The sequence below is a fragment of the Sinocyclocheilus anshuiensis genome, unplaced genomic scaffold (assembly GCF_001515605.1).
Source record: "Sinocyclocheilus anshuiensis isolate Anshui unplaced genomic scaffold, SAMN03320099.WGS_v1.1 scaffold831, whole genome shotgun sequence".
Lineage (NCBI taxonomy): Eukaryota > Metazoa > Chordata > Actinopteri > Cypriniformes > Cyprinidae > Sinocyclocheilus > Sinocyclocheilus anshuiensis.
The window spans coordinates 37,805-64,523 of record NW_015542380.1 but is presented as its reverse complement, the minus strand read 5'-3'; the positions used below and the strand labels follow the sequence as shown (position 1 = coordinate 64,523).

At 37.4% G+C, this 26,719-nt stretch overlaps 4 protein-coding genes across 8 annotated transcripts in view; 1 reads left to right on the top strand and 3 right to left on the bottom strand.

The window, feature by feature from the left end:
* The window catches only part of LOC107692543 (zinc-binding protein A33-like), an 11,096-nt gene extending 6,786 nt beyond the window's left edge, over positions 1-4,310 (top strand). The window contains exons 2-6 of the mRNA XM_016491622.1: positions 272-367; positions 486-719; positions 1,668-1,759; positions 1,850-1,965; positions 3,647-4,310. Coding sequence (XP_016347108.1) covers positions 272-367; positions 486-719; positions 1,668-1,759; positions 1,850-1,965; positions 3,647-4,152 — 1,044 coding nt within the window. The 3' untranslated portion in view covers positions 4,153-4,310. The remainder of the gene's footprint in view (positions 1-271; positions 368-485; positions 720-1,667; positions 1,760-1,849; positions 1,966-3,646) is intronic.
* Positions 1-7,851, bottom strand: part of LOC107692545 (keratin-associated protein 6-2-like) — a 17,666-nt gene extending 9,815 nt beyond the window's left edge. Inside the window, exons 1-2 of the mRNA XM_016491626.1 lie at positions 7,846-7,851; positions 6,498-6,499 (exon numbers count right to left, since the gene is read on the bottom strand). Coding sequence (XP_016347112.1) covers position 6,498 — 1 coding nt within the window. The 5' untranslated portion in view covers position 6,499; positions 7,846-7,851. The remainder of the gene's footprint in view (positions 1-6,497; positions 6,500-7,845) is intronic.
* LOC107692542 (uncharacterized) lies at positions 5,731-20,784 on the bottom strand. 4 transcript variants are annotated; one of them, XM_016491617.1, is made up of 12 exons: positions 20,739-20,784; positions 16,486-19,650; positions 13,376-14,374; positions 12,223-12,342; positions 12,047-12,123; positions 11,840-11,857; positions 11,420-11,594; positions 10,951-11,056; positions 10,783-10,829; positions 9,417-10,176; positions 9,150-9,314; positions 5,731-8,152 (listed from the first exon to the last, which is right to left on the bottom strand). In XM_016491617.1, exons 2-12 carry the CDS (start codon positions 19,556-19,558, stop codon positions 7,987-7,989), a joined length of 5,706 nt encoding a protein of 1,901 aa, XP_016347103.1. In that variant the 5' UTR covers positions 19,559-19,650; positions 20,739-20,784; the 3' UTR covers positions 5,731-7,986. The 4 variants fall into 4 exon arrangements, with proteins under 4 accessions (XP_016347103.1, XP_016347105.1, XP_016347106.1 ...); XM_016491619.1 differs by lacking the exon at positions 20,739-20,784 and adding an exon at positions 20,647-20,726; XM_016491620.1 differs by lacking the exon at positions 11,840-11,857.
* Positions 20,785-21,392: 608 nt separating this feature from the next.
* LOC107692580 (farnesyl pyrophosphate synthase-like) lies at positions 21,393-25,494 on the bottom strand. Of its 2 annotated transcripts, XM_016491685.1 has the most exons (11): positions 25,370-25,493; positions 24,763-24,918; positions 24,420-24,560; positions 23,696-23,776; positions 22,831-22,953; positions 22,543-22,631; positions 22,362-22,434; positions 22,201-22,278; positions 21,968-22,102; positions 21,648-21,873; positions 21,393-21,612 (listed from the first exon to the last, which is right to left on the bottom strand). In XM_016491685.1, exons 1-10 carry the CDS (start codon positions 25,370-25,372, stop codon positions 21,673-21,675), a joined length of 1,080 nt encoding a protein of 359 aa, XP_016347171.1. In that variant the 5' UTR covers positions 25,373-25,493; the 3' UTR covers positions 21,393-21,612; positions 21,648-21,672. The 2 variants fall into 2 exon arrangements, with proteins under 2 accessions (XP_016347171.1, XP_016347170.1); XM_016491684.1 differs by having other exon boundaries at positions 21,393-21,873; positions 25,370-25,494.
* Between the last annotated feature and the right edge of the window lie 1,225 nt (positions 25,495-26,719).

The window sequence follows — 26,719 nt, the reverse complement described above, 5'->3', positions numbered from 1 at the left end:
TTTATAAAGAATATCTCTTTGGGTTTGAGACTTTAGTCTTTGCAACTTTAGGGATCTTATCTATTCACGAACAGCTTGTAACACTCCAAAGAGAAAGGAAAACTTGAAATCGCATCATATGACTCCTTTAATACTTAAAGTCAGAAGTGCTCTTTCCTGTTCCTCTGCAGGATGCTGCAGATCACTAGGAGCAGGACTGAGCACCGCTGCCTTAAGGTAATGTCTGAAATATTCATGTCAAACGCCCACAAGTCTGTCCTCTGTGTTGTAGAATTTATTGTTAGAGCCTCTGAGCTTCCTGTCGAAGGAGAGTGAAGAGCTGCAGGCTCTTATGAAGAAACAGACGAATGAGATCTCTAAAATGGAGGTGAAAAATACACTTCACACAAAAGAATAAAACAGATCACACAATCCATCTAAAGACTCCGTAAAGGAGCGCCGCAGGGTTCATTACTACTGTATCTGTGATGTATTTTGTTTCTCAGGAAAGGTCTCGGCAGCTCTCTGCTCAGATATCTGCTCAGTTTGAGGAGATGCACCAGTTTCTGAGGAAAAAGGAGGAGGAAGTGAAGAAAACGCTGGCGAAAGAGGAGAAGGATATGATAGAAAAGATGAAAAGAAACAGGGCAGAAATAGAAGAGAAGCTGAATGATGGAAGAGAGCAGGAAGGGATTCTACGCTCAGTCTTTGAGACTGATCAGCCAGACGGCTTTCTGCAGGTTCAAACAAACAATTGCATTCAGCACAGATTGTCCAATTAACTGTGTCCAGTCCAACTGCTACAGTGAGGTTAAATCCCCCAAAAGGAAAATGAGTTTTTTTTCTGATACCAAATTTTTTTTTTTTGTAAATTTGTAAAAACTATTATTAAAAAATGAAATTGATGAAGAAACATAATTTAATTATGCTTATTTCAAAGAAATGGTAAATGTCACTAATGTTGTTTTTTTTAAATAAAAAATCATGTAAATATAAATGCAGCTGGTCAACATGGGAACTCTTTACCCCAAATATAGTCCTTTCATTAGAATAAGAATCTATTGATTTAATTACCATAAACAACACATACAATCATAAACAAGACATTTGTTTCCAAATGAAATGCACGCATATTAGTTACATATATCTGCAAAATCTAAATAATATGATATATAAAACAGTATTTTTTTTTTTTAAATCATATAAATATTATTGTTTAAAATTACTATATATTTAGTTCCCAACATATGGAACATTTGGAAAATTTAAAAATATATCATGTGTAATTCAGTCTTAGTCATTGCATGCAGTAACCTCAACACAGTAAGAAACAAAAATGTGAAACTGTACCTTTAGAGGTACAACAACTTGCCACTGCAAGTGCACTTAAAGGAACACTCTAAATGAGCCTATTTTCAAAAATAGTGGAGTGTTCCTTTAAAGGGACACCTTTGTACCTTAATTTGTACTTTTGAAGGTGTTTATGAATATCTTAGAAGAATAATATTTACTACTAGTATGAACATTGAATATTGAGAGTGAAAAAGCAAGTTTAAGGATGTGATTTTTGGGAATAGGCAGAAAAAACAATTTACATAATTGTTGCATATATGTAACACTGGGTTATTCATAGCTGCGGTTCTCAAAATAATAACCATTTTCTTTATCTGGTTCTACTTCTCCTGTAGTGGTGGACTGAGAAAGGGCTGGACTTTGTCGAAGAGATGAAAGAGAAAGAAAGCTGCTGTGAAAATAATGACATTGCTTCTCAAACAACCAAGTAGGACAATATACTGCTATGCTTCAGATAAACATAACCGCCACTGTACAGTAAATATCCCATCAGTTACATTCATCTCTTGCATTGTAGGTTCAAATCAGCAGTGAAAAGTGTGAATTTGACACCTAATTCTCTGTTCCTTGGCCTTCATGAGACTCACTTGCAGTTTATTGCGTGGAAGGAGATGCTGAGCTTTATCAAACCAGGTGAGGACATCAGATATCCATTTGTGGACCATGTATTAAAATGAATGCAAAAGTATATACATGTCTATTATGAAAATGTACATTTTGCAAATTTACAATATCAATATTTATACACCAAGGCTGCATTGTTTGATTGTAAATACAGTAAAAACAGCCATATTGTGAAAAAGTATTACAATTTAAAATAACTGTTTTCTATTTGAATACATTTTTAAATGTCATTAATTCCTGTGATGGTAAAGCTGAATTTTCATCAGCCATTACTTCAGTGTCACATGATCCCACAGAAATAATTCTAATATGCTGATTTGATGCTCAGCTATTAATAATGCTTTTTGTTGCTTAATATTTTTGTGGAAACTGTGATGCATGTTTTCAGGATTATTGTATAATGGTTCTTATCATCAATGTAAAAAAAAAAAAAAAAGTTTTTGCTGTTTAATATTTTTGTGGGAAATGTCCTGCATGTTTTCTGGATTCTTTGATGAATAGAAGGTTGAACAGCATTTATTTGAAACAGAAATTTTTGTAACATTAGAAATGTCTTGACTGTCACTTTTGATCAATTTAATGCATCTTTGCTGAATAAAAGTATTAATTTCCTTACAAAAATATTTTTTAAATTTATTACAGTTTCCACATTTTGTATTATGATAATAATAAAATATGAGATAATAATGAGCAGCAAATCAGCATATTAGAATGATTTCTGAAGGATCATGTGACACTGAAGACTGGAGTAATGGTAAATGAGGGAGGATCATTGTATGCATAAAGAGTTTAGCAGCAGCCACAGTTAATTGGTGCCTAATATTCCTGAAGATCATCAAGCTTGCTCTAGTACTTTTAGAGACCTTTTTAATATGTTTTTTTTTTATATAGGTTAGAATCCATAATCATACCCAAATATTTAACATGCTCAACAATATTTATTACCTCTCCATTAACTAAAATATCTGGACAACGCTCATCAACTTTCTTGATCGAAAAAAAAAAACATTCCCACAGTTTTACTCACATTAAGAGTAAGGCAAGAATGACAGCCAATCTGAGACTTTGTTCAATGCAGCAGTAAGTTTGATAGCAGTAAGTTTGTTCTTTTGTCTTAGCATAAGTATAAACAACTGTATCATCTGCATACATCTGAACCTGGACCTCTGGACAAACTGTAGGCAGATCATTAATATATAAGCTGAACAAAGTTGGTCCAATAATCGACCGCTGTGGTACTCCAATATTACAGTCAAGAAATGGTGAGCATGCATCATTAATTCATGTACATTGTTTTCTTAAATTTAAGTATGACTCCATCCATGTTAATGCATTAGTAGAAATAAGTATGACTCCATCCATGTTAATGTATTAGTAGAAAAATTAAACCTTGATAATTTAGATAAAAGAACATTATGATTAACGGTATCAAAAGCCTTTTTAAAATCAAGTAAGACAGCACCAACAACACCTCCCCTATCAAGACTGGATTTAATTTGTTCAACAAAACAAATTAAATAGTAATAATATTACACAATATGACTGCTTTTTTACTATATTTTTAATCAAATAAATGCAACCTTGGAGAGACTTTTAAAAACATTTAAGACATCAAAATTATTTCCAACTTTTAACTAGTAGTGTATGATAAACTAAGCTGTCTTTATCTTTTATGCTTTGTCTTTCTTAGTTCCTGATCATAATGTCATACATGACTGTCATGACCCATACCTGAGGGTCTCCTCTGATGGACGCAGCGTCATCCGCACATCCAAAAAGGGGATTTTCTTGCATCACAAAGACTACAGGCCTCTGGCCAGAACCCACAAGACCTTCCAGTCTGGACAGCACTACTGGGAGGTGGACGTAGGAGCAAAGATAGACTGGAGCGTGGGCTTCGATGGTGGGTCTATAAGCAACTTAAACAAGGACATTGGGCTTCACCTTAAGCATAACCAAGGCTACTGCATCAAAGAGTATGAGACAGTGACAGAGATAGATCTGACGGTGAAACCACGCAGGATAGGGCTGTACCTGGACTGTGACCGGTGTCAGGTGTGCTTCTATAACACCGATGACATGACTCTACTGCGCACCTCCACATACCCTTCATCCATCCCTTACTCCCTCAGCCTCTCTCCAGGAGCTTATCTGGGAGGGAAGAATGCTGATCCGCTCACAGTGACCTGGAACTGATCCGTCTGGGACACTTTAGTAAGATGGCTATAAGAAATGGTCCATTTATGGTTTTTGAGGTGATGTAATAGTGCTTGAGAGAGTAGTTATTGGCTGCTGTATTTACTTGCTCAGTTTGTTAGTGGGTGGTTTGCTTTATTTTTTCTTAGAATATTTGTGACAGGCACTAAACGCACTAAATTATGAGAACATAAACAATTTTTTGTCCTTTTAAAGCCATTTCTGCTACATTAGAAAAAAAATAATTATTTGGTGAACTCTAATTACTATAACATACCTTCAAAAATTACTAAGTCATAATTATAGACTATAAGATATAAAGTCAAAATGATGACAAAGAATTTTGTCAAAATGATGACATACTAACCCATAATTATGAGTAAAAACTAATAATTTTATGTAATAATTATGACTTTTTATCTCAATTTTAACTTTTTATAATTTCACTTATGACTTTTTATACCATAATTATGACTGTTTATGCCAAAACTGTTTTGTCATAATTATGTGATGTCATAATGACTGTAACGCCGTCATAATGACTGCTTATTTTATAATTATGAATGTTTTGTCATAATTATTTTATTTCACGACTGTAATGATGTAATAATAACTTCTTATGTCATAATTATGACTGACTGTTTTGTCATAATTATGTCATAATGTTTATGTCATAATTATGTTATGTCAACTGTTTTGTCATAATTTTGTTATGTCATAATGACTATTTATGTCGTAATTATGACTGTTTTGTCATAAATATGTTATGACATAATCATAATGACTGTCATAACTATGATTTAAAATTTTGTCAATTGTTATAATATTAATAATTATGACATAGTATGATTGTTTTGTTTTGTTTTTTCTAATAATGACCTTTTAGGCTATGTGACTTTTTTTCTCATGTGGTGTAAACTGGCCTTCATAGGTAATAGTCTAAATGCAGCAACCATAATTATAGTCACCTTTATTCTTTCAACATTAAAGTATAAAGAATAATTACAGAAAATATTAGTTCATATACATACGTTATGGATTATTGGTTTGATATCTGAAATAATTTTACAAGCATGTTCATGACATATCTACCTGTATTTACAGTATATTCAAAAGAGAAATGTTTCTTTATGTGCCATAAGAGGGCAGTGTTATAAATTTAGTGAGAACACAGGGACTGGCTCTAGAAATCATGGTGTGGGATCAAAATATATTAATAATGGAAATGAGATCTGTCTCTATGAATCACAAACTCGCATAAAATGGGTTTGATATTATATCCCAAAGTGTGTATAAGAAGTGAATGCACTTAAGGCGTGCAAATATGTAGTTTAGGAATATTGTCTGTACTGCAATGTGGTCTTGAGGTTTGATCTTGACTAATTTGAACTTTTTTATATTATAAGTTGCTTGTTCTGAAGTTGACGTCACATTAAACACATCACAACAGCCGTATCTGTGCAGTTGTCTCATATTTGTCCTTTCAAGAGCTTTATTTGTTAATTTAGTGACATCTTAATGTGACCTGTGGTATTGCAGCTGACATAAACACTACATTTGTGGCCACAACATCATACGTCTTCAGCATCACACTCTTTGCACATTGTTTCTTTTAGTATTTTATTGGGCATATTTAAAAACACCAACATGCATAGAGCTGATTCACAGGGAATTACAGAACTCAAGAGTTGGTACAGTACATAATATGCTTTAAGTGTGCTACCAGCGATGGGCATTACCACACAGAGCTACGCAACTCCTTACCACACAAAAGTACACACACAGGAGATAGATAGAGAGATAGACAAGAGGAACAGATAAAAAGCAGATCAATAGTATGGTACATTATCCACAGACAATAAGCACACTATATTTATAATGCAACATAGCTGTTTCTTTCTCCAAAACATATTAATGAAATTCAAATGTCACAATTATAAATGCACAGTCATAATGAAAATGACAACTACAATAACTAAAAGTAATAAATGATAATAATCATAAAAAAAAAATAAAAATCATGCATCATTGCAGTTTGCCCTGTGAGGTAAGACTATTACACTAAATATGATTTTTTTTTTTTTACCGAACCCCTGCCGTTTGCTTACTTCTCAAACCATACAATTTTATTATATTTTCTTTGTTTTTAAAACAGGGACATTAAAGCTCAAGCCAATTACAAAGCTAACTTCTCAAGGAGCTAAATCTCAGACTTTGTTTTCTCTTAAACTATATCTTAAAAATTGTATCATCTGTCCCTTGACATACTCATATACATAAATCCCATACATTAATTTTACTTATATATACAGCAATGTGAATTGGTTACTGCTACTGTAGCCCACTGCTTTTTGCTATTGGTTGGAATAATCCAGAAGGCATATCATTATGTGGTGTGATAAGCAAAGCTGTGTTCCATGCGGACTGGCACGCTAATGTGACCGGGTTATTCTCTCATTTTTCAGAATATATTTATGATTAGCAGTGTCAGAGGTGTGACAAAAATTCATACATGTGGGAAACACAGAGGGCCATTTAATGAACAACAATAAGCAAGCTCTATTTAAAATCACCTTTCCTACTACAGCCACTAAAATCCTGGCCTATTCCTTTAGCATTTGTAGTCTAAGTGAAAGTATTTGTGCACACAAGTAAGTTGTATTGATGAATACCTGACATTTGCTACACACATTCATACACATTCATGCAGGTTTAGTATGTAAACCCCTGATTCAAAGCGTTATACAGATGCAGAATATCCATTCAAAAGAAAATCATGAATGCTATCAATCATATACGTTTCTCCAGCAACAAGTCTCATAAACAGTACAGTACAGAGTATGCATAGTCACTATCAAGCTCATGGTGATACAGATCTTACCACAGTAGCCATCACACTGTATGAAATAGAAAAGAATAATCTACACACTACCACTCTAATACGTATATCTGACTGTTACCATTGAGAGTTACAATAATAACGATAAGAGAATAATAATGTCGGTTTTCAAACAGAATATTTTTTTCCTGGTAAGTGAGATAATAAAAGGGTGTATATAAGGGCATCTTCAGGCAATACCAAGAGTTCATCTACTAATTGTTGGTGTACAAATTAGGACAACGAAGTATTAATCTTATGAGGAAAAAATTATTTATTTAAATTGTCAAGCAGTTCGTTTTTAGACTGATTAGCCAGTAATTTCTTATTAAACAGTTCAATAAAAATAAAATATTAATTGTAAAATAAATTAAAGAGTTAACTTGAGTAAATCTGTCATTTATGTACTAATGCAGCCCCAAAATAACCAAAACCCGTGCCTTTGCCCTTTGTAGTAATGAAGACGTGCTTGCCTTTGGGCTGATGATATGGTAAGAAATTTAAGGGGTTTTACACACAGTTTCGGATGAAAATAGGTCGCATATGCATATTGGTTGTTTATTAGACTTAAAATTATAATGAAATGCTGTTTTACGAATATACGTAACTTTGCGCTTTTTAAGTAAGATTCCGGGTGAGCTGTTTGTTATGGCAACACACCTAATAATAAATACACTATGATGGTTTTACTTGATTTTTATTCATTACCCATTTCTATTTCTTGTTTATCTGTCTATCTATCTTTTTAAAATCTAAATATATATTTATGATTTATACAGTTTCTAATATATCACAGAAAATATTCCAGACGTCACAAACCAGGCAACGAGGGTCAGAGATAAACAGATAAACGCGTAACACGGCTACTAATAACTACATCTATATATGGTCTTTTTCCTTATACATTATCCCCTGATATTCTTTCACACAAACATACAGGCAAAATTAAAGAGAAGTCACATGATAAGTGAAGCATAACCAATGGGAACAAGGCCTTCCTTGTGACCTTGACGACATCGAATCCAGTCGTGGTCCACGCCTCCCAACAGGACAAGCTCCTCCCCCTTCCTGAAGCTCAGCTCTGTTCCAGTGCCTGTGTGGTCACACAGAGTTCGGACCGTCCTGATGAATCAGAACACAAGACTCAGCTTATTGTTGATAGTAAAAGCTTCAGAGACTCTTTTCAGAGATTGCTTTATGGGTCAACATATTAAACTGTCATAGATGAATCTAACATAATGTAAATGTGGTAAAAGGCATGTTTTGCTTAGACCTAATATTTGTGAGTATACACATCTCAATTATTTAAAATAATAAATGTAAATATTACAATAAAACGTATTTTTTTGTAATATTATGAATTATTCATGCATAAATATTATTACATTTTTGACACCACATTTTACAATGTTAACTAACCTTGGCTTGTCATAAAAAAAAAAAAAGAAAAGTTGAAATGATCTGATATTTTAAGAGACTTACTGACGAGCAGGGTGATGTTATGATATTCTATGATATTATGATACTCTATGATATTATTTCCTTTTTTATTTAGTTTTTTTCCTTTTTTTTGTGCATTTTTTTTAAATGTTTGTTGGCTTACATGACTTCAAGTTTACCAAACTATTTTCAAATATTTTAAGCCATAAAGCAGTTCTGTTAAAATGTTTTTTCTATGAAATAATAAAAATGGCCAAACTACTACATATGATTTTCTTTTCAATAAAGTCATTCTTTTAATAAGGCTTTTTTCCTTCAACTTGACATAAGGACTCTTATGTCAAGCTTTACGCTGACATTTTCTCCTTTATTCCCTAAAGAATATTTATGAATTTTAATTCAGAAATTCATGTTTTGCAAATAAATAAATACATTTCAATAAAAATATACAACTCCATTTAAGTCATTACATGTATGAATGTATGATTTCCATTTTGATTTATTTTTGTATTTCTGAATAAATTAATAGACAAAAATGAACATTGTGTCATTGACCTAAATAACCACAAGCCCTTCAAAAGCACTTTATTTTTTTACTATTAAAAGGTCTGAACTTATCTCATAAAATGCATAAATGTAAATCTGTTAGGAATATGAATAATCTTAACAGAAACTTTACCTCAGGGGCTTTGGCTGATCTCTGGTTTCATTAATCTCTTCCTTCTCGTCTTCCTCCTTATCTTTGCTTCTCTGGGGCTCTCTCTTCTCAGGCGGAGAACCCTGTCCAAGATTCACTATGCGGGAAAGGACGGATACGCCTGGGGAGAGCCACTGAGATGGGCGCCTACAGTATAAAAGAAGATATAAAGACACATCACATAAATAAACCTGATAAAATCTGGATTATACTAAACTGACATTTAAAAAAAAAAAATCAACATCAAACCTGCTTGCTGGTGGGTTGCTGGGGCTCTTAGAAGCTCCAAAGAGCCATCCCAGACCCCAGGGAACAGCAGCTCCACTATCCTTCAAGGAAAGGTCGTCTCTTGGTTGCTGCCTGTTTTCATCTGGACTTTTTGGATTCAGCGAGAAGCCAGTTTTGAAGTCTCCTGGTGAGTTTGGACTTTTATAATCCTCTGTGGTGGTGGCCAAACCAAAGTTCTGCCCTAAACGCTCCCCAAAACGCATTACTGCACCCCAGCCTTGCTGAAGAGCCTGGCCTGCCTGCTGGGAAAGGCTTCCGGCATCAAGAGGTATGGAGGTCTCATTCTCTTTAAACCATGATAATGGCGGACTGGCTTCCTCCTTGGTGATGCCTGACGACAGCGAAATTGGATTGCGATAGGCTGACAGATCAAGAACGTGACTCGTGAGACCTGAATTAGGATTGGGGTCTAAACCCAAACTGCCAAAACCTTGCTCTAACACGCTTCTAAGATGATGGCCACTTCCTTGGAAAAGCCCCTTGGGTGACAAGTGGAAGCTGAAGTCTTCATTTGGTGGGCTATATATCTCAGATGTGTGACTGGCTGGGGTGAGAGGTAGGGAGGAGGGGTCAAGGTGGTGATGCTGAAACAGCAGGTCGAGGTTAAAGGTCAGAAGAGAGAGAGGCTGCAGGAGGAGGAGAAGCTCCTCAAAAAGAGGCTGGCAAGAAGTTAGTGAGAGACGCATGAAGGAAGCGGGGCGGTAATATGTCTCCAACACATCTGTGGGAGTGAGGAACAAGAAAATACAAAGGTAAAAATTATGATTAAAAATGTGTATTTATATATATTTTAATTATAAAAGCATCACTGGTTAAAACAGATCTACTACTATGACGCTTAATAAATTCTATTCATTATGGGTTATCAAATAAATGTATATAATTACATTTTAGTGAGTACTAAAAAAGGGCATTTTGGTCATTTTGTTTTACTCAACACGTAAATCAATGCCTTTTACGTGTATTATATATCAAATATAAAAATATGTTACTATTTTGTTTGTACACTCAGTTTGTTGACTCTATTCAGTTTAACAAGATTGAAAGCAGTCTTGGGAAAGTTGAGTTTGATATTGCTCAGTATTGTTCTAAAATCCAGCGTGGGCTGATAATAATGTTTTGGAACATGGTAGCTGATCTAAACTTGTCATTAGCGGTTTTAAGCTGGTTGAATCTTGCTTGATCACCTAAAGCTGGTTATATAAGTCAGTAATTGGTTTGTTGGCAGTCCAAGATGTTCCACTAGCTGCCATTGTTCCAAAAACTAGCTTGAGATGGATTTTCCAGCAAGGACAACTGGAGAACAACAGTAAATGTGAACACTAACCACTGCAGGACTGCAGATGTGAAAGCCAGTAATCCAGGAGCTTGACACTTCATGACAGATTAGAAGAAGAAAAGAATAAATCAATGGAGAATAAAAAGAAGAGAGAGACAATCAATATCTTGTAAATAAAATCAGTTTTTAGACAGACCGAGGAAAGTTCTGGCTTACTTGAGAAGGCCAAACAGGAATGCGTTGAACTTGTGTCTGCTCTGCTTAAGCTGGGGAAGCCCTGCTACTTTAGTCTGAAGGTTGTGCAAAGCCTGTGTGTCCGGGCCTAAAGAACCACAATAAATGATGATTTTTAAAAGATACATGTAAGTTATCAAGCAAACCATTGATTATGAAATGCTAGGAAAGGCAAGAGAATTAATGTGTACCATGATGAACAAAGTATCGAAATCCTGCTAATGCTACAGAAAACATAAGACAATGAATATGAGCAGCAAAAACAAAGAATACTGAGGGAGAAAACCAAGGAATATTTAAAGACTGGAAGTATGACAGAGATGGGTGAGTCAATACTGCAGGGATTCATGGTGCCCGAAAATAAAAGAACGAAACAAGTGTGAGAATGAGAGATGGAGAGAGAGAAAAATGAAGGTAATTGTCTAGTGTGCCAGGTCCAGATGTCTTATACCTGGTTTGGTGGAGGCCTGAACCAATCCCCAGGGTGAATTTGGCCTTCTGCCTGCAATGAGGTCACTCTGATGGGGCTTGAGTCCATCAGAGAGCAGGTTGCGCAGGGCTGGGCAAAGGCACTGCAGTACCAGACGACCCAGACAGGGATTTACACTGCTGTCTCCAGAAAGAGTCTGTCAACAGAGGTCAAAAAAGGGCAATGGAAGATAGGCAGACAAGAGGGGGAGAGAGATGGAGAGAACGAATAAAAAATGTGCAAAGCAATGGAGAAAAAAGATATAGGATATATAATGTGTTTAAAATAAATAAAAGAGGTGGAGAGAGGGAATATGAAAATAGGAGAAAGAGGTGAAAGGTGCATGAGGTTAGTGTGAAAATAAGTTATTCGCAAAGCTCATGTTCATGAACTTTGAAGTACCTTATCTACTGAGTAAAACTGGAGAAAGAAAAAAGGAAGAGATAAGCCAAGTGCATGGAAGTGGCATGGAGAGAGAGAGGGAAAAAACAGGTACGGTTTACTAATTCTATTAATGTTCAATTTTTCTTTTCTGTGGGAATGTCTATATTAAACTGACGTGGAGTTTATGATGCCAAGTTTGAGAAGAAACGTTTGCGCAAAACTGACCTTCTGTACAACAGTCCTGGACGAACTGAACTGAGCCAAAATGGCTTCCACTGCCACACTGACAGAACTGACAAGAACTGTGAACCAAAACACATAAAATGTCAATAATTATTTACAAAAGCAAAATAAAGACAAATACGGACCAAAAGTTTCTGAGGTATACTATACTGTATTACTTTTCTTTTCTTGCAGGCAGGCAGAAGACAGCCCTTCAGCACTTAGTGAGGGCCTCACATCTTCTCCCATCCAGGCTGCGTTCTTCTGCTCAGAGCCGGCAAATGAGAAGCTGCGAACAGCTATTAGGAGGAAAAGACAGCAGGGTGCGGTTATAAACTCGTTTAACAGAAGATAATGTATTACAGTTGATCTTGAGCCAATCCAGTGCAGTACATGACAGCAGCTCGTGAGGAACGTGTATAGATCTGATACAAATATTAATGAATAAATTATGAAAGATATTTATTCATTTCAGTCATATTTGGACTTGAGTTGACATATTTGGGTTTGTCACATGCAAAAGCAAAACATGCTGAGCAGCATAAAAAATAAACACCAATGCCTTTAAAATCAACAAAAATATACAGTAAATGTCAGGGGTAAAAAATAAAATAAAATAAAGTATATAAAATAATTAACATTTTAAAATTTTAAATTAAATATTGTATAGCCATAATCACAAAGAAATTTTCAAAAAGTTTAAATGAGAGCAACAAGTATATTTATATAAAATTAGGAAAAATTGAAATCGCATCATATGACCCCTTTAAATGAAAATGTACTTACAGACTGTAAGTCAGAACAGCCGGCGACGGGCCGGCGTGAGCTGAGGCGGCGGGCAGGCGTGAGCAGAGGCAGGCGTGAGCTGAGGCGGCGGGAAGGCGTGAGCTGAGGCGGCGGGCAGGCGTGAGCTGAGGCGGCGGGCCGGCGTGAGCTCAGGCGGCGGGCAAGCGTGAGCTGAGCAGCACTAAGTTGATGCATTTCCTCAGCGACCAGCACAGACAAAGAGAGGAAAAATTGAAATCGCATCATATGACCCCTTTAACTTACATAATTTATAATCAAATATTTCAAGGAAACAAAAAATTAACACTAACAGTTGACCAGTAAAAAAATAACAAAAATAAGCCACATATTATCATTTTTAAGGTTCTGATGCCATCATGCAACAGACAACCACATATTTCACAATGTCACAGACACAGACAGTGCTACAATATCCACAGGATATGAATGGAGACACAGCGACAAACAGACATGGTGCTTTACAATCGAAGAAAGTGGAAAGAAGTGGAGGAAAGTGAGAGAAATGAGAATGCACTGATCTCTTACTCAAAGTGAGCGGTGGTGGACTCTGCTGAAAGTGAAGTATGGGTACCGATGGCTCCCGCAGAGGGGCTTGAACAGGGGGTGTGTACAGATAAGGGTAGTAAAGGGGGGCGGCAAGGGCAGGAAGGGTGTGACTGTGGGGGAACAGGGGTGAACAGAGACGGGCAACATCTGTGCCTGGAACTGGAGGCCCGGACCTGTGGGGAGGCGAGATCGCTCCTACGGGGGAAAGCCGTGGGGGGACGCCTTTATGCAAGGGGCAGTTTTTGGGGTGATAAAGGTAGTAAGCAGGGAAAGATACAAGCTGCTGTTTGTTCTGTGTTGTGTTTTCATTGCTGTTGTGGTCAAAAAACGGGTTGATTGGTGGTTTTGAGTCATCAATGTTGTCTGATTTTAAATCAAACAGCGAGTCGACATCTTTATAACTGTTTTTGTTCGCATAGCTCCGATTTTTGAGGTTTCGCATAGTTATGTAAGCCTGCATGTCAATGTTTTTGTACGGCGTTATGTCGCCCTCAGTGAGAGTGTTAATGTCAGTTGGTGGTTCAGGGTCAGTGAACAGCTTCACGCTGCTTCTTGTGTATCTGGCATCACTGTAAAGTGAATCATCATTTCTGATTGAATCGTCTCCACTGTTATGTGGACAGAAGCTGTTTTTTGTGCTGTCAAGATCATGCCCACAGATGTATAAAGAGTCTAAGAAGCTGTCAGCATGATTACAGCGGTGGTACAGAGAATCCATGTTACCATTGAGATCATTCTCTTGTTTACAGAACAACAACGTATTGTTTTCTGGGCCAGCACAGTACAGGGAGTCAGTATAGTCATCTTTGCTGCAGTCAAAAGTGGAATTTATGCATAACGGGTTTGAGATGTTTACAGAACCCTCACAATGGGTCACGGCACAATCCCTGTTAGTGCCAGTGTGGTAAAACTGGGACAGGGGAGCAGAGTGCAGGTAATAAGGTGAGGTCAGGGAGAGGGACAAGGGAGGTGAGGACACTTTTACAGTTATTATGGGTGAAGAATTATGAGAGCATAACAATGGAGGAGATTCAGAATCGAAAGGATGGGAAGAATGGTAAAACAGCAAACAGTGATGAAAGAGGGAGAAAAAGAGAGAATGGAAAAAATGTTAGTGTCATTTAGAAGAAGAAAGAATGCACTTATGATGAAACAGATGAAAGAGAACTCCTTCAAACATTCAATATGTTGTATGTAAAGAGTATTTTCTGTGTTACAATAATCATACAAACATTAGAACACAGCACAACATGCCATAGTGCGTGGGGAAATATGTATATAACTCATTGTCTAAAGATGCGAAAATTTAGAGAATAATAATACATTTTTATCTGGACAGCACATTTTATTCCGCTCATAGTGTTTCACAGGTCAGAAGTTGCATTAAAAAGCATAACTATTTTAGCCTAAATAAGTAAATAAGACACAAGCAAAAAATATTAAATACAAATCCATAAAAACTAATCAGTCAAGAACTCAAAATTTCCTTCTTATAACTGCACAGAGTACTGAGTGTCACACATTTGCATCTTTTCTTTGCTGTTTTTTTTTTAACTAAAACAAACAAACACACACATACAAAAACTAAAATTTTCAGCGTATGGTGTGCAAAGCCTAATAGCACTTTATCTGATCTCTACACATTCGACCGTGTGGTGTGCGGGAAAGCAGTCTCTATCTAGGATCTCACTAGGAGCTGCACTAGGATCACATTTCATCTGCAATGGCAACTTTGCTTTGAAAGACAAGCTACAAGGCCTAAATGTCTGGAAAATAAGCTCTTTCAGATCTAGAATACCTTCTGATTCATACCAGTAGATAGCATGTTGTATTTTAATTGATTTTGCTGATTATTTGTTATAAAATATAACCATCCAACTGAATTCCCAGTCAGTCAAAAAGAGTACATTTTCATCACACAGTACATATCACTAGAGAATTATGATTTACACACATAAAAGCATTCTACTTTACCTTAACTTGCCAGATATTTCCCTCTCTCAAATGATGTCAGTTTGACTCAGCACTTCCTGTTTCCCTGTTGCTGTATTGTGATTGGTGTAAAGGTCTGAGTCACACCTTTTCTACACTTAAAGGCATAAGGTCATGTTTTTGAGCTGACTGACACAGCCAGAAATATTAGTCATGAAGGGTGTAAAGATTCAATAAACAGCAATTTACTAACACAGAATAAAACAAATGTACACAAGTTGAAGAACTAAACACCAAAGCTAAATTCATGAATACTAATATCCATGAATAAGATGAATAGTGCTTATATTGACAAAGCATGGGTTAGCAGAGTTGTATGATGTGCTAACCTTGTAAACAAAAATGAGGGCTCCCTCAAATGTATTTGCTACTCAATTTACAGGCACATTAGAGGCCATTTATATCTGAAGTCAAAAGTGAAGTAACCTGATCCAAGCAAATTAGCCTTTTCCATTTGACAGATAAACAGCACAGAAAGGAGCAGAGCAAACGAGAAATGGCAAATTAAAAAATAATGCAATGAGAGAATAACAAGCACAGGAGTATCAATTTAACAATAGGAGACAACATGGCATGTCACAAAGCAAGCTTGAGGAGAGAGGCAGAGAAGTGTGAGGTGTGCAGTATGACTTTTGTATGACACAATATTTCTGATAGTATTATCATTTCACGTTTTGAAATACCAATTTGTTTGACACTTTAGCTCAGATAAAATAGAAACTACTGACTGAAAAATAGGAAGGCTGACAGAGGAAAGTATGATACATAATGTGTGCCAGCCAGGGCAAAGGAAGAGAGGATAAGAGAAAAAGGGAATTAGCCTGCTGAGGAGGATGAATAATTAAAAGCTTTGTGACATCATGAAAAAACAACACAGCATTAAGCCTGCTGCATTCTGAAATTCCCTCCAGTCTTGCTCTGCTGATTCATCTACCCATCTGCCTGCGTGACTCTCATCTTGGCTCACCGCTTTCCATGTCATCAGACTACTGTTCTTTTACTTTCTCCTTAATATTCCACTGAATTTGCACTGTTTTATTGTGTGGATGAACTTTCTAAGACAAAACATGAACTATATTTATGAAATGCAACTTTACCTGATGTTCTGGTTTCCAAAGTCCATGCTCCATCTGCCATTCCCCTAACTTCCACTTTATCTTCATCATCCATCTTCTTGGTGTGAACAGCTTTATCTCTTTCATCACAAATATTCCTAAGGCTTCCTTCACTTACTGAACAGCCAATTTGTTGGGACACTTTGGGTTCTGCTGGGCAATCTTCTTGTATATTCAGGCGGCACATTTCCCTAAAGAGAGACAATGAGGCAGGAGTTGGTGGCGGCTGAAGAAATGAGGCTTGTGCTTGGGAAGTATATTCCCAGCCATCCCCATCAATCTTCTCTCTTCTCCATTTGAGGTTGTACAGAAAATCAGGGTCTGGGGTGATAACAGTTGGATCAGGTTCTGGTTGAACAGGAGCTGGTGGGGAGCTCTGTTTGCTTCTGTTGCGTAATTCTTTAAAGGTTGTGACTTTTGAGCCTGAAGTTGAAGCTGGGCCTTTTTGCAACATGCCATCATTTGACGATTTTCGCATCTCAAGAGGTGGCGACTCTGTATCTGGGGTGAAGGCTATCAGCCAGTCAAACCTATCTGGGCGAGATGCATTGGCAGGCAGAGTGCAAGGCTTGAGAGGAGGAAGTTCAGGAGGATTGGAGGAAATTGGTGGACAAGGGGGCAATGGTCGTGGAGGTGGAGGAGGAGGAGGAGGGGTATCTGAAATCACTGAAGTATAATCAAAGATTCCAAAGCTAACATTCGGGATGTTAGTATTGCTAAGATCAGTGCTGTAATATGAGTTGGGATATAGGCTAACATTGGATCCAAAACCACAGCTGCAGCTATGATTACAGTGGCCACCATTTCTCTTATGTCGTCTTGCCATTTCTGTGAAGGATGTTGTCCTGTTTGATTCCTTCTGTTCATCTTTACAAATTTCCTTTTCACTGAGAGTATCTAATTCATTTGCACCTGTTGACCTGTCTTTCCAAAATCTGGATCCTTCTTTCAATCTGGAATGCAACCCCTTATCTACACCTTCTTCCTTGTGTGTCCTGTTTACACTGATTTCTCCAATCTGAGAGACGTCAGACATTGGCTGTTGCTCATTCTCCAGAACAACATCTACACAAACACCCAACTCGGGACTAAGTTTAAGCAATTCAGCTTGGGTGAGGCCTGCTAGCGCAAGCAACTTTCGGATTTCCACATCCAGAGTGTGAAAAGATGGAGGCGGCAGGTGTGATGGTGGAGGTGGAACAGCTGGAGGCGAGGACATCGCAGGTGGAGGTGGCAATGGAGGAGGTCTGGACATTGGCGGTGGAAAGGACAGAGGAGTCTTTTCTCTTTCAAGCTCAGCAAGTCTCTGAGCTTCTAGACGGGCTTTATGACGTCTTCTTGGAGGAGGAATGGGTGGTTTGGGGGAGGTGAGAGCAGGTCTGTCTGTATTTAGGGTGAAGTAGGGCACAGGTTGTGATGGAGGAGGAGGAAGGGCAGGAGGTTTTAAAGCTGGGGGTGAGGATGACAATGCAGGCAAGGTAGGGACAGGGACACTTGTAGAGAAATTAGTAGCATGATTGGTGGATGTGACTGAGAAAACATGTCCGCTGATGTTCTTGTAAGTGTGTGAAACTGGGTGGGCACTCACATGCCTCGTTGGAGGTTTTGGGGGCCGAGGAGGAGGCTCCAATGGCGATGGAGCAAGTGAATCCGAGGCAGGGATTTCATCAAGATCAGAGGGGGCTGTCATATCTACCCCTGCATCAAAAAATTCCTGGGATTCACTTGATTTGTTGTTTTTATACAACTTCCATGGAATGTCAATGTTGTCCATTTCATCCAAAACTCCAGTGATATCCTCATTATCAAAGTCTAAACCTTCCTCCTGAAGTTTCACAAGATAAGCCAACTTCACCTCTTTGTTAACCCTCTGAAGCTTCTGCTGGTGATCCAATCTATCTCTGACAATCAGCTCACCATCCAGTTCCCAGTGTGCCAGCCTAACAATGCGGTAGAACAGATCCACTTTTCCCAACTCTTCTATGGAGTCTAAAAAATGGAGGAGATCTACTTTAATACATTTTCCTTCTTCTGATCCCTTGCTGTCTACACAGTCAGAGGACGGAGAGCAAGGGGCTGAGGGATAGCCTTCATCAGAAGAGCAAGGCGATCTTGCAGGAGTGTTGAGATCCAATGGTAAAGCATTGGACTGAAAGGCAGGGCAGTTGGAGACCGGGGAATGAGATGATGGATAGCATTCAGTGGCCTCTTGGTCCTGGGATGACAATGAAAATGTATCAGGACAGTCACACTCCAGATCTGAGCAGCTGCTGATGGATGTGGATGAAGATGAGGTAGAAGATGTGAGGGAGAAGTCCAGCAAGGATTTTGGACAGTTGCAGCAAGAAGGGACAAGAGTATCATCATCTTCGTCATCATCATCTTCATCATCTTCACCATTACAATTGCCGTTGCCATTCTCATCAACATTAGCATTCACATTTACACTACAGTCATCATTTTTGAGCTGACCACCCTCTTTTTCATCCACACTGCCATTGTCCTCCTCTCTCTCCTCCACTGGAATGACATGAGGTTGCTTTACTTCTGGCTTACACTCATCTTCTTTGATGTCTTGTTTTGGAACTGCCAATTCCTTCTGTGGAGGTGGTGGTGGCAGTTTCATTTGTTGCCTGATGTTTACAGTGTTATTATTGTTATGGTTGTGATTAAAAAGGCTGTTGCTATCCTGAGGTGAATGGCCATCACAACACAGACAAGGTAGGCTGGGCTCATTGCAGTTTGGATCCACAGCTGGGACTAGGTTTGATACAGTGTGTCCACTTTTTGGTTTTGAGATTGCTGGTATTGCGTGAGCACCATTCTTCTGTGGCCGCACCAGTTTGGATTGAACCACTGGGGCTCGTGCACCTTGACTGGGGCCCTTCAACCTGGAAGACTCAGGTGGTCCCCGAGTGCCACAACGAGGGGATGAAGATGCTGTGTTCATGTTTTTGTCCTCCCTCTTAGCCCCTTGGCTTGGTTTTACCTCCGTACGCCTATTGACAAACCTGCGGGAACGTGGGGGCACAGAGGGACGAGAGGAGGGGTGCATGGTGGGATAGTTTTTATGTCCTGATTATTATTCTGGTGTTTTTCTAAAGAGTTTGTAAACATATGGGGTCACATCTTGGATCTAGTTAGTACCTGAAATATTGAGAAAGACAGATTTTGTTTAGAAACACAAAAATTTACCACCTTACTTGAGAAATTGGACAAAAATTTTTTTCACAATTTAGCATCACTTGGTAAATATTATAGATAAAGTAGTACTTCTCTGTTGCTCCTGGACTGAGATTAAACATAGTATTTCCAACTTCTCAGAGCATAAAAATTTATACACTATTCTGTGTTACTGAAACACGTGTACTGTACACACCAGCTTTTTAGAAACTGCTTGCCCGCTAAGTACTATTCAATTGTTTGTCTAATAAATAATATATAATTTTAATAATAATGATTTTATTAATAATTTCAGTTATAATAATTTAAATAATAATGCTACATATAACGGTATTTCATTTAAGCATATTATATCAACATTATTCTTTTACTGCATTCACCCAAAGCTATGATGACCTCAGATAAGAACAAATTTGTATTCATTTGCGGAATTTGTACATTATTTTATCTAAATATATTCTCATGCCCATAAGAGAGAGAACAAAAACATCCTATATATAGGCTAATCAACATATCCTCTTTATTCTACTATACCAAATCTGTGCTTTTTCTCTGCATAAGGCACGTGGAGCAGAAAATCATAGCAATGACAAACGCTGTTTTTGCTCTTCATGAACACCGTGGGCAATGCACTGCTCGCGCCCAATGTCCTTGGATACAGAGGATGTAAACCTAGGCCTAGTGCGCGTTTAGTAAATAAACTCATGACTGATATAAATACAATACAATATTTGAACATCACGTAATCTAAGACGCCGTTGTGTATTAATTATTTGTTGGTGGCTAATATATTAAATATTTATAGAGTATAAAAATTATGTGTAATAAGATGTGATGACATACGAGTAGTGATAACACCTCCTCCGTGGACTTTAATGGTACTGTATCAATACAGGAGACTAAAATTTCACAATAATAACGTAGGCCTATCGGTTTATGATATATCTTCGAATACCTTACCGTATAAACAAAACAACAGATTCATCAGCAAAATCCGGAAATAAAACAAAACGCACATAATCCAGCAGACAATTCAATACGAAACAAATTACCTCATTTCCAGAAGGATATAAATCTCGACATCCCATCCTCGAGACCACACCCCTCAGCAGCATCTCTGCTCTGCCCGGACCAAACCGAGAGCAGCGAGCCCACAAAACTTGTCTTGCACACACTCATTCAAACACCTCCTCACACAGAAAAGTGCGTGGAAAAAGAATGTTGATCAAAGTTCTTTATTAAAAGCACATTTCTCGTCTTTCTATAATACAAATTTACAGCAATGATGGGGATTGATGGATGACTGGATAGGTGAGTACAGTCTAAAAATGTACATTACAACCTAATGTGACAGGTTTCCCGAAAAAAAAAAAAGTACCACTGTGTTCTGCCTTGGCAGATATTTTATCTAGGTATTTCTTTGCTTATTTAACTTACTAAATACTTAATAAGTTAATTGTTTTTAAAGAATATGTGCATCTATTCACTGGGATTGCACCTGATCAGCCGTTTGTTGGTTCTTATTCTCAGTGCAATAATAATATATACATATTTTTCCTTTCTCATTTATCCAAAGATGTTGAAAATACAATCCAAAAACCTGATGAAAATATATGGTTTATTCATATATATATACACACAGTGGTGTGAAAAATTGTTGGCCCCCTTCCTGATTCCACTGTGTATATATATATATATATATATATATATACACCCCAATGAAACACTGACATGTGTTGTTTATATGTGCAATATGTGGAAGACCTATGAATCAACATATTGTATTTTTCTGCAACAATAAAAGGGGAAAACACAAATAGTTATGACAAATAATTCAACTCTTGACAGTATATTTAAAGTGCGGATAAAACCTACCATTTACATATTTACTCAACCACTAAAATCCCTCCCTGCATCTTTATTTCACCCAAGTCTGTGTGCCTAAAAATCCACTAGTGAAGTCCTTTCCTTTCTTTGAACCATGGCTTATTTGTTTCTCTTATATATTTTCTTGGCAAAATTAAGAAACACAGCGGGAGGCAGATTCTTGGCATGCAGCTGGATGAGTTTTTGAAGACGGCGATAGCTCTCCTCCTCATGTTGATGGTATCGGATAGGCAATTCCAGAGTATCATACAAAGCCTTGACCCGTTCAACACTTTCAGCATCACTATGTCCGTAACATGCCTGAAAGAAAGAGGGAAAATCTGTTAACTTGACCACATTTGACTGTTGCTTCCTGCAATTATTTCCTTTTTGAAACTGTCCCACATTTTCTCACCTCTAGTTCTGCCCTCTGTTCAGGTGTCATGATGCCCAGTGCGGTCACCACCAGCCAGCTGCATTTGTTGTCCTGGATATCCGTGCCAATCTTTCCAGTCACTGCGGGGTCACCATAACAATCCAAGTAGTCATCCTGTCAATGACAAACGTTCTGAATGCTTTGGTATATTACAGCTAGAGAAGATCTGATAGCTTTCAGGCTTCAAAAGTGTTGCTTTATTATACTAATACCTGTATCTGAAAGAACTCTCCCATCTCAAGTAAAATTGTTTTAGCATTGTTGTGTTCAGTCTCATTTTCAATCCCTGCCTGTAATCAATGAAAAAAATTATCACAAAAATAATTTGTTTAATTTCGTTTAAAAAAAAAGACGTACTATATGCAAAACTCACCATGTACATGGCTGCAGCCACAGGGAGATAAAAGGAGTAGAATGCGGTTTTGTATTTCACAATGGCTTTGTACCTGAAGCAAATACACTGTAAATCAGTCAACGATAGTGAATTTGTAAATAATATTTTTGTCAGGTTTCACGCCATTTAAGTTGACTGACCCTTATAGACACCCTCTCACCTCTCCATGGTGAAGCGATCAAGGTCAATTTTGTATGGAGGTGCTGTCATCAGATCTAGAACTTGACCCAGCTCTGTCTGGAAAGAAGTCTTGAAAAAAAAAATATCAGGTTTTAGACAGCCCACATACAGTATGTCAGTATCTATTAAACAATATGCAGTTAATCATGTGATAGAAACTGCATAACAGTCTTCGTACATTTGTATGAACAAGCTGCCAGTGAGCAATAATAAGTTAAAATGTGTGCACATTGCTGTAACAGAGTAATGAAACTTTTAGGTGTGTTACCTCAGTAAAAAGCTCAAGAAGATGGACATAGTAGCGCTGTCCTCTGCAATGTCTGCGAAGAAGGCGGTAGATCGCCCCCTCCAGGAGAAAAGCATCATTAATGGCATCCAGACCAATACCTTCCTGACAAATACATAAACAACATAGATTAGCACACAATCCACACAACTGATATACACTAGTATAATAGAACAGACACACACATTTATATAAATAAAATATATATTGTAATAAATATATATTTATATATTATTATTATTATTATAAATATATAATATACTTACAAATACAATACTTATTCCTCTTATAAAAGTACCGTAAATTAAAATAATTTTGTCAATCCCAGAAAATGATTATTATGATTGTTCTTAACAGTAAAAGTAATAAGGAAGTCGTGGCCTAATGGTTAGAGAGTCAGACTCGTAACCCAAGGTTGCGGGTTCGAGTCTCTGTACCAGCAGGGATTGTAGGTGGTCACCATACTTGGCCACATGTCATGTCACTTTATATGTGACATGACATGTTTTGTGTGAAAAAAATACTGAAATAAAAATGTGGAATTGAGTTCTACTATTATAATGATGATGAAGATGATGATGAATAATAGACTTATCTAAGTTTAATATCAAGAGGACAAAATGTTACATGATAGAAAATCACTATATTTTTATCATCTGTGATCACCACACAGAATATGTAAGTTTTTTTTTTTTAAGATTCCACTTCAAAGAATAAAACTAAATTGACTGGAAATATTATTAGAACATAAACAAATTTATCAATACTCACTCCTTGTAATGCAATTTTACGGTATCATCAGCATATACTGTATCTCAAACCAATCATAAATCAATCAATCAATTACCTTCTTATACCAACAGGGTTGACCCCTTCTTGTCAGGGATGCATCCATAATGTCATCAGACACCAAGAAAAAAGCCTGAAGCTGGGGAGAAAACAAAATGTTTTGCACTGTGCAATTTTTTTTGTTTGCATTTGACCTTCGTTTGCAATTGACCTTATGACAGATAAATGACTGACAGCCCAAATTGGCAATAAAATCGCTGCACTAAGAAGCCTTGCTGCCATTTTGTCCATCAAGCTGTAAAGTCTATCAAGGTGTTGTTATAGCAGATGTCATTCGGATACTAGGTATCCAGAGTGGCTAGTTAATAGTTTTGTTCGTTCCTTTCCTGAAATCAGCCAGTAATCTTGAATAATGCATTAAATGGATCAGATTCTGTGACTTTTTCTCCATTAAATAAAAAGGCTGTACAAGTGAGTTTGAGTTTTTTTATTATCACTAAATGTAATTTAAGTGGTTATATTCAATTTTATATGGAGGTATGCTTCATTGTCAGAAAAATTAAGAAGGAAAAGTTTGGTTTATTTCCTCTGTCAATCTCTATCTACAGTTAGTGTAAATGTACACTAAATGTTCATCCAAGATACTTGTGCAATGATAAACTTTGATAAACTGCATTTGAAGTCATTTACTCTGAAATCATCTTGTACACCAGCGAGCAAGCTGACTTGCATTGTCATTAACCGTTGTCATAAGGTCAATTAATAGTATCAATTTCACACACCAGTTCAATGCACCATCCAACCAAAAGGGCTCTGTGAACTTCATCAGGTGGCAGTTCAGAAGGAGAGACCAGCTCCCGTAGCGAACCAATCACAGACAAGCCTCGGTTTCTCTTGCCTCCAGGAGCATTGTACCGAAGCACCTAAAGAAAAATTATACTTATTTCAAAAGAAAAAAGAAAAGCCAAACTGACAAATAATAAAATAATTCAATAGAGTGTTGTTTCAGAATGGTTTCAGATCTGTTCTAGAGTTTTAAACTTCAAATGCTTTGTCTGCCATCTTAACTATTTGTCTTCATGCAGATTTCCTCGCTCCAAACAGACTGGGAGAGGTTTACTCTACCTCTCTGAGTCTGTTGAGGGCATCAGTGAGAACTGGATCAGTGAAGTCCTGCTCTGTAAGTTCAGACACCAACTTTTCAAACTCCAAATCAAAGAGCTGAGCATCTGACAACATCTTGCCTTTCTGCTGGACACCGTTACTGCACCTGTTGTCACCCTGAAGTGATGGAGCACAGAAACATAGTGTGATGACAGAGACATAAATCAGGAACAGGCAAACATATGACATAGGGATTACTGTATCACTTGGAACATATGGAAATAATATGCTGTCCTAAATTGAAAATACACACTGTGCATGCATAAAAATCTGCAGACAGCTTAAATGTAGCGCTTTGATAATGCATTGGGTTTAATCTGTAGTAATAGACTGATTTAGCAAGCTTGCTATTATGTGACAGTTTTTATAAGGAAGAAATATTATATCCAATTTTAGGAAATAACAGGTGGAATATTACTTAGCACAATCACACATAAGCAATGTAAACATGATCGCATAAACTTTGCTAGCTTTGCTAAGAGAGCTGCATTAACATTATTTACATAGTACTTGAGATAAACCGGATCATAAAACACTTTTATCTAGAAAGAAGTTTACTTTGACTTACCATCACGAATCTGTCCTTGCTCAGACTACTGTCACACACAATTCTGTGAGCTTTTATTTCACCTGCAGTATGAAAAGTCAAGACGGTCCATGAGATCGAAGGCGTACCTCATATTGTAGTTTTTTGTAAATTTGTTTCAGTCTGAAGGCTTCGTTTCAAAATTCAAGTACCAAAATGCTTTGCGCATGATCTGTTGGGGCGTGTACGCAAAAGCTCATATGACATCACGAACGTCCATTGGTTACAGTAATCGAACGAGGATGGGCTCCAGAGAAATCAGCCAATGAGAAGAGACTATCCACGACGCAAAGGGTGGAGTGAACACAAAGGAACCTATCAGATTTGGCAAACTCTAGTAGCATGATCTACACCAGTTTATGTATATGACAGATTGACAATAAACAGTTATTTCTTCACTGTTGGACCCCAAAATATTAGTTACTTCGCATGGTTGTAGTAGCTTTAAACACAGTTCTAAACTGCTTTTGGACAGTTCTGTAGGAAGGACTGGGTTGCACAAAGCCTATGTGTGTGTGTGTGTGTGTGTGTGTGTATATATATATATACAGGGTGCGAACTACGGGGGAGCTAAGGGAGCTCGGCTCCCCTTAATAAGACATGGGCTCCCCTGAAAACGTGATTTGTGAAATTTTGGGGGGTCTCAAAAAATATTGACAATGTGTTATTTTGACGTGCAATTTCAGTTTTGTGTAATGTGATCATCGTGGATTATTATGTGTAATATATATATATATATATATATATACAGGGCCGTCGCTAGTGGGGTGAAAGGTGGTGACGATTATAGGGGCACACGACTGAGGGGGCCCCCCCAGCGATCTCAACTGACTGGCTGAGGCCAGCCTAAAAAGATTCGCAGGACAGTTGACGGGCCACTACTGCGCATCGTCACGAAAGCTTATCATTTGCACGTGTTTTTAAGGCAAAGGGATCTCATTATAATATTACCGCCCCTTAATCTGTAAGTTTCCACCCACGTTGCCGTCATTTTGATTTTGCAAGCGACAACGGTGTACCAGTTCTAATGCCATAGCGAAAGTTTGAGCAAAACATGCTAACTGTTCTGTCATTGGCTGCACAGAGGAGCATAGAACACTGTTTAGAGACCCAGCCTAAGAGGAGACAACAGAGCAGTGGATTTATTGATTTATTTACTGTATATTGCTGCTGCCACACAGATCTAAAATAAACATGCGATTTATTTCCCAGCTGTTACCTTCACAGACATAACTGACTGTTTTTTGTAACTCATGTGTATTTTTAAGTAAACTTGTGTGTGAATGAGAACTTAGTTTTGTACTCACATGCTGTGACAGCCGCTTTCTGTCC